General features: G+C 33.9%; 1 protein-coding gene across 1 annotated transcript; it reads left to right on the top strand.

Moving 5' to 3' along the window:
- Positions 1-6,039: 6,039 nt before the first annotated feature.
- Positions 6,040-10,929, top strand: LOC132752170 (uncharacterized). The gene is made up of 5 exons (XM_060742462.1): positions 6,040-6,321; positions 8,321-8,534; positions 8,835-8,995; positions 9,502-9,720; positions 10,155-10,929. Exons 1-5 carry the CDS (start codon positions 6,306-6,308, stop codon positions 10,619-10,621), a joined length of 1,077 nt encoding a protein of 358 aa, XP_060598445.1. The 5' UTR covers positions 6,040-6,305; the 3' UTR covers positions 10,622-10,929.
- Positions 10,930-13,708: the final 2,779 nt, after the last annotated feature.

The raw sequence follows: 13,708 nt of genomic DNA, 5'->3' as shown, positions 1-13,708 counted from the left end.
AAATTTAAAAGTGATTTTTTCTTTAGATATATCGTTTAAATAAACTAATTATCTTTAAAACTTCATTAAATGCCGTTTTATTGTTAAAAAAACATTTTTTACAACATTAAAATGTTTGGCCGCTAGGCCGCCAGGCGCTAACTTCACGCCGCTAGGCCGCTGGGCCGCCAAAACTTCACGCCGCTAGGTCGCGCCAGGCTGCTGGGATGGCGCCAACTTCACGCCGCCAAGAAATGCTTCATTAAATGCCGTTTTATTGTTAAAAAAAAACACATTTTTTACAACATTAAAATTTTTGGCCGACTAGGCCGCCAGGCCGTTGGGCCGCCACTTCACAAAAATGACAAAATTAAAAAATCTCTGAAGTGATTTTTTTTCTTTAGATATATCGTTTAAAACAATTAATTATCTTTAAAACTTCATTAAATGCCGGGGGTTTTATTGTTAAAAAAAAAACATTTTTAAACATTAAAATTTTTTGGCCGCTAGGCCGCCAGGCCGGCTGGGCCGCCAACTTCACGCCGCTAGGCCGCCATGCCGCTGGGCCGGGCCAACTTCACGCCGCCAGGCCGCTAGACCGCCAGGCCGTTAGGCCGCCAACTTCACACATCTACAACGATTAGCACAACACTGTATTTTCTTCCTACTAGAAAATCTAAACAAAGAGGAGGGTAATTACTGTTAAAACTAATACCTAAATCAAATATCAATACATACAAATTAAAAAGTTACTTACTGAAATGCTGTAGTAAAAAACTTCTTGTTGCTGTGATTGATGAGAAACTTTCTTCTCTACCGTTTGTTTTCTGTCTTCATTCTCAATCTCTTTCTTCAGTTGGACCGTACACGTTCTATTAAATGAGCCGGTTTAACCTTTTACTTGAGAATCATTATTCTTTGATGAATCTGGACTATATTCCGCTCTCTCACAATACTCTGGTATAGCTTCCTCTCTAAATAAAACATGACCATAATAACTTCATACCTTATTTTAACTTTAAAACATTTCCAAGTTCCTTGCATTTTTATTTATAAATACAATACGCAGAGAGGTAAAACTAGCGAACAGAATTTTCTTAACATTTATATATATCTGAGTTATAAAACTTAGTGTTAAGGACAGTAACCTTGCCACTTTAGGGATATTAAATTGAGCCGCGGTGACAAAACCAACATAGCTGCGTTTGGCGACCAGCATGGATCCAGACCAGCATGCGCATCCGCGCGCAGTCTGATCAGGATCCATGCTGTTCGCCTGCCAACCCTATAACAAGTAGAGAAACTGATTGCGAACAGCATGGATCCAGATAAGACTGTGCGGATGCGCAGGCTGGTCTGTATCCATGCTGGTCGCAAAACGCACTATGTTGGTTTTGTCGTGACGCGGCTCATTTATTGAAATACTAAGATAAGTCACTTAAGCATTCAGAAAGACGTTCATTAAATTAATGTTTTTACAATGGACTTGCAGGGGTAAGTAAGGAAATATAATTTTGCTTTACAAAAAATGCATGTCTTTTACTAATACATACATACGAATAAATGCTAATGTATCTTTAAGTACCTTAAATACAAAAACCTGCGACAGTGAACTATTTCCCTGCCGTGGGTTTAACTGGAAACTGATCCATGAAGCGTTTGCGAGGCTTTAAAGGGGATTGCGTTACCATTGGCACATATTTCGAAAGTATTTCAATATTTATAATAACAATAGAAAATGTAACACTTGATAATCGTATAAAAACATCACTCGAAAATGAATGTTTTTAAGTGATTCTGTATTAAACATTAAAAACATTTATATAATAGATAACAATATTTCGTCTCAGTCAAGAAATAGTACGTAGCACTTAGGGTCTGAGCATTATAGTGACCGATCAGTCAGCCTTCGGCTTCGGTCCGTTACATGTATAGGGCTGTCTGGGAGGTCGCCTATAATGCTATAAGGTCCGATGTTCTGTTTGCTGTCTTATCGAATCATATTTCTAACACTAACAGACAACATTAATATACAATTCTTTCTTTGTTTATTCTTTATGTCTGATACTATCAGTGTAATTATTTTTTTATAAAATACAGAATTCATTTAAGTTCAAATGTGTGGGAAACTATAAGCTTAGAAATCCAGTAACTCATTTTTTTATGGTTTATATTATAAATTTAATGCTCAAATGAAGATTTATAAATATTGTAAGTCCCAAAGAGCATTATTTGTAAAGATATTACCGAATTTAACATTTTATGTTAATAAAGTGAGGTTTTCTATAAAGCCTTAAATACGAAATGAATGCATATATATTAATGATTACATATAATGTGGACCAATATTGTGCAGTACATATTTTACATATTCTTCGATGTTTTTGAGAAGCATAATTATATGCTACATATATAAAAGTTCACTTAAGGGTGGTTAACAACATACAGGCTAAATAAATATATAAATTGCTTGATAAATAAATAAATAATAAATAATCATTTAATTGTTTAGTGAGAAAAAAAAAAGAAAGATTATTACATTCATGATCATAATTTTGCGATATATTTTTTAACCAGGTTTTCAATTTTGAAAATCCTGGTTATTAGATTGGGGTATGGCGGGCGGATGGGCGGATGGGCGGATGGGCGGGCGTCAAACGAAATTGTGTCCGCTCTGTAACTCTTCAACCCTTTGAAGAATTTTGATGAAACTTCAGACAAATGTTTACCACATCAAGATGACGTGCAGAACGCATGTTCCGCATGGCTGGCTCCAAGGTCAAGGTCACAGTGACATTAACATTGAAAATCCTGTCCGCTCTGTAACTCTTCAACCCTTTGAAGAAATTTTGATGAAACTTCAGACAAATGTTTACCACATCAAGATGACGTGCAGAAACGCATGTTCCGCATGGCTGGCTCCAAGGTCAAGGTCACAGTGACATTAACATTGAAAATCCTGTCCGCTCTGTAACTCTTCAACCCTTTGAAGAATTTTGATGAAACTTCAGACAAATGTTTACCATATCAAGATGACGTGCAGAACGCATGTTCCGCATGGCTGGCTCCAAGGTCAAGGTCACAGTGACATTAACATTGAAAATCCTGTTTACATGATTTTTAACTTGATTTGGCAGTCAAAGGTCATATCATCTTTGGAGGTAATTTAAAAAAGATAATGATATATTATTTCATGTCTACTGTGTAACTTGTTTTTTCATTATACAGAATTATCAATATAATTATAGTGAACAAATTCTTCTGTGCTGAACTCGTCTACATTTCTCAACGGATTTTGTTCAAACTTTCACAGAAGCTTTGTCATCAAGCACCCTGGCAACATATTGTCGGGGTTTTGTGATTGGATAGTTTTTGACCTAATTATGGCCCTTTGTTTTTTTCCTTATACATAATATTATAGTGAACACTTCTTCAGTGGCAATTCCTCCTACATTATTCATGTTTTACATTGCACATAGTTACATTGTTTGTTGCTTGTATTTGTATTTCAAATACAAACATATTTATCTACAATGGTGATAATTGAAAACCTGGTTTCATGGCATTGCCATGTTTCTTGTTTAATCTTAATATAACAGAAAACCAAAGAACTTTAAGCGTTTGCACAAAACTTATCATTCAGCTTGTTTCCATTTTCGAAAGTCTATAAAATCTACATCAATACATATCATACTCAATCTAGCTTTGTTTTCATTTTAGACTCTAAAAGTGGCAATGTTCTGTTAGAATGATGAAAAAAAAATAAGATGGCGTTCAAGAATAAAGAGGTCATTATACATTACCCAGAATAATACAATCTATTGGACTTGTGGACAGCTCTAAAGCTAATAAAACTCAGTTGAACGCCTCGTCCAATATAGTTTTTAACAGATGTGAACTTGTCAATAGAATTCCGTACAGTACTCAATAATGTATTGGGATCTTTTAGAAACATTGTTTGAAGATTAAACCAGCAAACGGTAACACAAAAACTAGCTTTGGCACAACCAATCTTATCGTAAAATGTTTCCATCATGTGTAGGGACAGATATACTCATGGTTTTTTTCTCGCGGGTCCCGGCTCAATATCGGCTATATAATGGTCCAAATAATCATGTTGGTAAGAATTACAAGCGCACGGCGTACAGCCAGGTCAGTAAATTAGTACCCCCACCAGGAACCTTTTTAACATTATTAAAATATAGCATATCAATAACAAATATCAAGTCGACTTGTTATCCGTAAAAAAACATAATTTATATTATTACAAAGTACCAAAGCTCCCTTCGTTGCCCGTGAAAAATATGAACTCGTATAGCTACGATAATCATCACTCCTGTATTATCAATTATTGTTGTTGCAAATGTAAGCAATTGTTGTGAACTCTTAAAAGAAATCTTCTCCGTCCAGCCCTAGTGACATCCTTAGATATACAGTGCTATTTCCCTAAGGACTAGGAGTAATCCATTCTCTTTGAAAAATCGACCAACATACACTAACTCATGATCAGAAGATTGTTGAACAAGACAACCGTGATTTTGTCATGTTGTTCCGGTCTACAGAGTTACATGCCTTATCTGTTTTATATACTCAGCGTGCCTAAAATATTTTTGGTATATAATGTAAATTTTAACATTTATTTACATTTATTGTAAACATAAAAGAACATGGCCTGAGTAAATGTGACGTATCAATATGAAATATTTATTATATTATGTTTTGAATTATTTTATTCATATAAATATTTTTCGGATTGTTAAAAGGTCAGAAGGTGGGGTACGAGTTACTGACCTTGCAACGCGCTTGACTGGAGTACCTCACAAAAACCGTATTTCAGTATATACCAGACAAGACGCTTGAATGATTAGGTGCTAACCCAACGAAATGACCTACACAACGTTTAAATCATATCTTAGTGCCGACGTATTTACGATAATGAATGAAAAATGTAAGAAAAAGGCGATATTTTCCTACTTTGTGATGATGATTTCTACAAGAGTCTAGTTACAGTTACTGTTACAATACTGTAGTGAGTTCATATAAATCCATACTTTAATAGTGATACATTAACTGATAATAAAATTGTAACTGCGAGAAGGTGAATCAAGTAACTATTAAGTATTCGACACCATTTGCCGACCAATGAAAACACTTCGATTGGGTTTTCCTTCGTAATTGTGCATGTATAGACAGGTTAATTTTGTCACTTTTTAGTCTGTCGAACACTTAAGTTAATAATTAAGAGTTTGGAACGAAATGCCACTGTGTAAATTGAATGGAGTTACCGCGCTTAATTATGATGACCATACATTGGCATAATTCTGAACTCGTCCAACGTTTCTTCATACATTAACACGGGTCGTTATGGTTTTAACCCATTTGGAAAAATAGATACACCCAAACATTTTGGTCATTTTAATAAATATATTAATCACAAACGGATGATAACTAAATGACTCAGACAGGCACGTAAACGGCTAAGTTTCACTCCTTTTTTCATATTTTTTAGGGCTTATTTCAGTATGATTTACATAAAAAAATCACGTCCAATACTGTATTTTTTCTGAAGAACGCAACATATTTAAGAAATTCAACGCTCGAGATGATGTACATAAATAATTTGCATTCTGTCGTCTTACTTACCTTTGCTATTTATATAATGACTGACGTAACTCAAATATTAAATGTTAAAATTACACTTAATAAACAAACCAATGAAGGTATCAAAACTGTATATTATATAAATTCAGTCTGTAGATCTATTAAAAAAACAACATTTTTTCAGGGGAGGTAAATGCAGTAACAAATTAAGGTAATGAGATTTAAGTTACTCCCCTTACATCACAAATGTTTCTGAAGTGGAATAACGTTAAATCTAAAATGATATAACAATGCAAATAAATAACGTTACAAATTTACTCACTCTGGATTTTCTTCATCAGCGCTAAACTCTCCACCATCAATTGTCGGTCCGTCTGTGCTTTCAAATACCTGATCAACTTTCGGTTCCCTCGACCATTTAGAACTTCGGTCACGCGCAATAGACCTGTCCTTTTCCTTCCCCCGACTGCCCGGAAGAGCTGCCCGACTCATTCTTAAATATTATAGCTCAAAATCGTCTGCTAAACCCTCTTAAGTCCATTAAACGCTAAATGTATAACATGTGCAAGTTATAACAGCTAAAAATAGATCATTTCCCAGAAGCCTAAACCGAAAGTAGGAATTTTTGTGAAAATTACTGCGCGAATCATTTTAATGCTGACGTGTACATCGGAGTACAAATAAACACATCTCGGTAGCACAAGTTCAGTAATCTTTGATTCACCATGGCTTCAGCTTCAGGTAAATTTACTTTCATAGATATTATTTAATTTTGTTTATTTGTAGATTATAATGTTTGTAATCTTAAATGTGAACAAATATTGCGCATTGGTTTTGACGATGTTACATGCGCGAGTTAAAATAGTTCAATTATACCGAATGAAATTATCAACAACTTAATCGTAGTATTAATTGGTTAAAACAGGTACATGTACCTTATTAAAAAATGCTCGTTTTCATATTTTTATATGAATCATAATTTCACCTATTTTGGATAAACAATACCAGACTACCGCTTCGTGTTTCAATGTTGACCTTCATGCATACATGTAGTTATACAGTGGCGGACTTGGTTTGATAGCACCTAATGTATATTTAGCCTCTCACTGAGTTGTTGTAAATCTTAACAATGTCATGAAAATGTTAAACATATTAAAAATGGAGGGGGGGGAGAAAGACTGTATATTTTTTTTTAGCAGAAACGTATGTTTATGTTATACTTGCCTGATTTTAGTTAATTCCATGCTCGTTTTGTTGTGATAAACGTAAGTCGAACACGATAACGTTTGTTAACATTAATCGTTCTATGATTGGGTCGTTGAAAGTACTTTAATAATTACATTTTGTATTTTTATTACAATATAGAAGAATAAAAGTAGATATAGACACGTAAATCCGAGAGTAGCATAGTGTTGAGAGGGTTAAGATTATGAAGATTTGGTTTCCGAGGTCAAAGCACATTTTTTAGTATGATTTTTCCTATGAATAGTGCGTCATGTTACTTTCATTGTCTCTTTTATAACGCTATTCACAACTTAAAGTTAAACTCACGTACTAAAACTTATGAGGTTTTGATTTTAAATTGTCAGTTAACAGATTGAATAATATTATCTATTTTATGCTGATTGAAACTCATTTTTAACAATTCTGGCTTATATATTTGTATATACTTTTTTCTCCCATTGTTCAAAAATCAGTTTAAATCACCCTTATTACGGCTGTGTTGTCTTATACTTTTAAAACCTGTTAAATGTGTGTATAAATAATTAAATGGTCTCATATAGCATTGTGTGGATGAAATTCCAGTGGAACTAAAAACTATCAAAACAAATAATGATTGTATGCTTTTACGACACCCCTATATGTCAATATTGATGTAAACAGAAAATGAAAGGAAAACAAATTCAAGCTGTCCTAGGATGATAATTTGGTCTTAACGGTACATGGGAAAGTCCAAAAACGGGGTTATCTTGATTATTATCCGATATCGTAAAAGTAAACACTAACATATACTATATAGCATTATTCTTACAGTATCGTTGATGTATGACCGTTATATGACTCTGCCGGTAGATCGAAATTATTGAAACTTTTAGTGTTTTGTACTCATAGGTTCGAACCCCACGTAGTGCCATTTTATAACCACAGTTTTTTCTTCTTGCTCTGTTTTTTTATCATTATTTATTTATTTATATTTTGTTTCCCTTTTTGTTTTCTTCTTATAATATATATTTTATAGTATATATTTATTTTTTATTTCTGTTCTATTTTCTTTTAGTATTTTTTGAACGCAGTGTAATAAAATATTCGATCTCATATTCATTTATGTATATGAAAAAAACCGGTCAAACTTGTTTTCTGAACAATAGACTGTTTTGAGGTAAACAAAAAGGTCTTACCAGAAGTCGAACTTCTGCCTGTACGGGTAAAACACATTACTGACACGTTTGCTCTACCAGGGTGTCCGTTGGGATGTAAATTAAGTTTAACATATAGTGTTATAGAAACAGTAAAGTGTGATGAGATTGATGTTATTACTTATCAATCAAGCTTCCTTTATACATTACCTAAACGATCGCCCTTATATGAAAAAAAAACGTGCTATTAACCAATCAGATCGCTGCACTCGAAACTGAACGTATAAAATAACCGTTATCATAGAGAACGACTTACAGATGCCAAATACATTTAGTCATACCCTTGATGCATGTAATATCTTCATGTATTTATTTTATATCAGATTCACTTGACCTTGAAAATGCGTCATTGTTGGGCGAGATTGTTGAGCTGTTGGATATGGGTCGAGATGCCGAGGTGATAATGCTGATTGGGCAGAGTGGGGCTGGTAAAAGTGCGATGCTCAATACCATCCACAAGGTGTTAACTGGAGAAAATTACACCCTGGCAAAACAAGGAGCCGGCCATGCGCAATCTGTTACCCTTGACCTTGGAAGGTTTGTGTAAAAATACCTATTGTATTTAAAAATAATTGGTTTTAAGATTTTTATATCTAAAGAAGATATATTTAAGTTTGATTTACATTAAATTACTTAATATTTAAGAAGACAAAAAAACGGCGGCCGGGGCTGAGTAGTAATTGTCGTTGAGGTCAAACAACTTGCCTCTTACCGCTGTGGGTTCGAACCCCTCTCATGGGTGAGGTAAAACATTTGCGGTAAACATTATATTTAATGAACCATAACTATTAAAAATCATTTAAAGTTTTTAATTGAAAATCTTCAATCAATATATAGATATGACAATTGTGGTGTTGACTTGAAGACTATCCGAGATGATTCAAGGAAAGAAAAAATTGCTGCAGTTGTACACAAACTGCCACATATAGTTGATTGTGCTGGCCTGGGAGATGATGACTCACCAGAGTTACGTGAAATATTAGAACGTCTTGTAGGAGGTACATATACATTTATTTATATAAATAATGTGTTGTATTACACCTTACAAAGATCTCTTATCTTTGTTTTTTTAACAATTTCTTTGTTCCCATGAAACGACTAAAGAAAATGTTTGTTTTATTAGTTACAAATATCCAAGGCATGTAATGTAATTAGGGCGCATATACTGTTCTCAATGCATCCCTACTGTCCTATAGGCATATTTACTGTTTTCTAGGCGATTATCATGTACCTTAGGCGTTTTTACTGTATCGACAGCACATTTAATGTACTTCTTGCACAACTACCTTACTTAAAACGCATCTATCGTACTTGTATATATGATCTACCTATGACACTACTGATGATCTCATAACGAATATTCTGGGTGTATCTATTCAGTATACCATAGATGCATCAATTGTTCCCGAAACAAATCACAGTACTAAAGGTAGTTCTTTACACATGATACAAGTTCTGTAATTAGGATTTTACTGATTTGTTTTTTCACGACTTTTTTTTATAGGTTTTATACCAAAAGGTACAAACATTGAAGCGTTGCAGTCAAAACAGAAAGAATTTGGTGTGGGATGTCTGTCGAAACTATATCCAAAGTCAAACCCTGCTGACACGGTGACAAAGGTTGTATTTATACAAAGCTGTAGAAATGTCATACCAAGAAACTTGATAAATTGTTTGAACCAAGTCCTCAAAATAACAGACCCTACAACCTTGAAAAGAAAATGTGAGTTAATTGATACTATTTTTACTCTCACTTAATGTCATTTATAAGTACATTTCACATTAAACCATATTAAGAACAGTTCCTTGGTATTTTAATGACAAGAGTGTTATTTCCAAAATACAAACTACAGAAGGGTTAACTTGAAATCTTACACTAATGATATTAGCGGATGTTTTAAAGGGGTATAAAGTCTGTGTTCATAATCAATTTGTTGTAAATGTTCTACTTTATATTATATACCTTACCATCTTATATAATTATATTCATATTCAAAAACTTGCTGTTTCTTTGTTTTTAATTTTGTTGTTGTTATTGTTCAAAAGTTAACCACAACCATGCTTATATCCTTATAATATAGATATACGTGTAAACAATATTATATTTTTACTTCAAACAAGCATTCAAATAATCGCATGAAATATGATCTACTTCAGATACCGCAGAAGTGTTTCTACTGATATCAAAGTTCGACTTGGTTCGTGACCCGTCTGTTCATATCTCAACCGGAAGTGACGAAGAAAGTATGACACTTGAAGAATTCGTCAAGGAGGAAAACGAACTGGCTCCCGAGTTTAATATTGTAGGAGCATTGGAAGCTAACCGCATTCGTTGGGCAAGTTATACTGACAGGATTCAAGGCAGAAATGAATACATAGAGAATATTGCTCTCAAGTTCCTTAGGCGAATGGTTCAACCTGGAACCCCGAAGACAGACACGACTGAACCCGTCGTCGGTACAATGAAGACTTTTGAACTATGCATGTTTAGATTATCGAACCAGATCAAGCAGTTCTTCTTACAAGACATGCAGTTAAATATAACACCGGCTTGGTTTGTTACCGCTGTTGTGTTTGTAGTGGTTATTGCAGTACTGTACAAACTACTGATGTCCAGTGTTTAAAGTGGAAGAGTCAAGAAAACTACGGCTAACTCCGGATCACTTCGTCATTTTCCGTGTCTTACAAGTGAAAAGTAATACATGTATTTTGATATGCTCCTGGTCAAGTGAATTGTCATTTGTTACAGAAAGTTACATTTTTGCGATTTTTCGTGAAACAATTACATATATTTGACATCAAAGGAACAAAGTTGTCACATAATATTTTGTCAATCATTTGTTGTTAATTTAAAAGGCTCACTACTAATAACCCGTCTTTTGATTGTAGTTTGTAAAAACAAAGCCTTCATAATTATAATGAACTGACAATATGTGCCTGATTCATTTAATTATAATGCCAACATTTAACAGTGCTTCCTAGTTGATGAACAACATCGCAGGCAATACGAAACTAGATTATTTGTCACTATAGATTTCTTGCGCTTTTGTTAATTGTCCAAGACTGGTGCTTATAGGCAACAGGTTTGTCTGTAATCTTAGTTAAAATTGAAAATATGGTAAACAAAACTGCTGGTTGTTATAGTAATACATAATGTATTTAACTTAATACATTTGAGATATTTATGTAATTTCATTTGCTTCTTTATATTTACATATTTAATGTATTAATTATAAAGTCTTTTGTACGTTTATATCTATGTATATTTCTGTTGAATAATTATCAAGTTATTTCGCTAACTTATGTGAACACGTGCATTTTGAATTCAAAATGTAAAGTTTAAGCATATATTTACCAATAATGGTTGCTTTGGTGATGTGATTGTATTATGTGGCTTAATATCAGTGTTGATCTTTATATACATAAATTATATATAATACTGCACGTTTGTAAAATCGCTTTTCATTAGATAATCCTGACATTTTATATAGTTTTATTATTCACGGCTGCTGTCAATTAATGAAGAAATCACTTTTTTTCTCTAAAAAGGAATTTGCTTGCTGTATTAAAAATTCGATTTAAATATTTTTAACGGGTTATATGGCCGTATTAAAACGGTTGTTTGAAATATAACCCTCGCCTATCAACTCGGTTTATATTTCCAAAAAAATCGTTTGCATAGGTATTAAAGCTGTCAACTGTGGGTTCGGATCACGACAGGGACTTTAACTGTATTCTTTCATGTGAGGAGGCTATTCAGCTAACTAACGGAACGTCGGTGGTTCTACTCAGGTGCCTGCTCGTGCCTGAAAGAATGCAGTGAGTTCTGACCTATACTGTGTTGGTGGAGGTAAAACTCAACAAAGCAGTTGTTTGCATCCTACCTGGACCAAGTTGTAAATTTATACTTGTACTTATCTGTGTTTAGCTAATAAATTAAAAAAAAACCACTGTGATATTATAATCTGTACTTGAGTTATATATCACTTATACACACATGTAAAAATGTATTATCTATCTTGTACATGTATGCACTATGCAATACTTCTGACAAAATTCGCGTAACTTTATATATCAATAGAACAAAGAGTGTTTAATATAAACTGTTGACTTGTAAGCATGATCACTTACCGGGTCAAGGTTGTCCTTTATTTGCGGTATACTTAAAGTACAATTATGCGAAAGATATGGTTGGTTGACTGTGTTATGTACCCGTGTTTTTGTCAAGGTTGTTCTTAAATCTTGAATGTCCTTAGACATTAGTATCTTGTCTATAAACGCATGTTATCATACGGGGTTTATATGTTTCAACGCTGGAGTGTACATAGCGGATGTGCACGGGGTGATCGTAAAAATCAAAGGGCTGCAAGCTCAGTGGTATTTTCTGATCCCTGCAATCTAAATCGTACTGTATATCTGTATGTGTTTTCCTGTATAAGTTTATTTTTATGTACTATAAGTCATCTTGCAGGGCACCAGAGTTTGATACATACGGAATTTTGCATAACTAGAGTTGCATCAAAAAATAATTTATGTTAATTTTTTATGATAGCCACACTTTATCCTTGCATATCGTGGCTATTTCCTTAACAAAGACACTAAAAAAAAAGAATTAAAAAAATGTTGACCTCGACTGGGATTTGAACTCCAGACCTCTCACACACCAAACGAGCGCGTTACCCCTGCACCACGGAGAAGTTTTAAATCAAATCATTCTAAATTTAGAATTTCCATTGCATGTCGGGTGAGGGTAATTTCGAGGTATTTTGTTGAGGGTCAACCTGTTGTTTAAAGTTGAAGTAAATAATTTAGCAAAAATCTTCTCGCCCAAACAGTCCAACATGTAGAAACTATATATTCAACTACTCTGCAGTCAGATTTATTTGTGTAGTATTCGGTAATCGGCATCGCTAAAAATAGCATTTTCATTGATTAAAATCATATTCATCCGCGTAATTTGTGAGTGTGCATTTAATGACAACTCTATAAGCCAACGCTACTTTCAAAGTTTGAAGGTGTAGTAATTTGTTGGACACTTGTAACAAAAAATTGTTCTTTCTTTTAAATTGCTGGTTTTAAGCAGTTTTGAGTGAGAACTAATTTACGTTGTTAGGACTGTTAGGAAATTTTGTGTTAGACCGTGGATGTTAGCTATGTATTATCTGATCTGCGATCAGAAAATACAAAAACTGTAGCTACTAGCTGTTATAAATGTGAAGAAAATGCGGGCATAATCCAAGAATATTGACCTGGTACTCTTACATTTGACCCTCTAGTCGGTAAATTCCGAAAACGTTACAATCGATAAAAATGTATAAATCCAATTGTGAAATGGTCTAAATTAACGCAGTTTGTAAATGTCTTTCAATCCAGGAATATAGGCGTAAACTTGTAGGTTCCACTTTTAACCACTTTCATTTCCTTTTAATTGATATTCTTAAAGTGCCATTCTCTTCAACCGCCTGTATGGGAAATACGACAGACACTGCCATATATATACATTTTGTGGCGGGTTCATTGATTTGTATGGTGGCACAAAGGTGACATGTATGACTTTTTATTTATCTCGAAGCCACGAGATACCTAAGTCGTGGCCACGAGATACTATGTCGTGGCCACAAGTTTTTAAGTCGTGGCCATAAGATAGCTAAGTCATGGCCACGAGATAATATGTCGTGGCCACGAGTTACTAAGTCGTGGCCACGAGATGC

Source organism: Ruditapes philippinarum, unplaced genomic scaffold, assembly GCF_026571515.1.
Source record: "Ruditapes philippinarum isolate M1 unplaced genomic scaffold, ASM2657151v2 ctg8010_1_1_1_1, whole genome shotgun sequence".
NCBI classification, from domain to species: Eukaryota; Metazoa; Mollusca; class Bivalvia; order Venerida; family Veneridae; genus Ruditapes; species Ruditapes philippinarum.
This window is presented reverse-complemented; position numbering and strand designations above follow the sequence as displayed.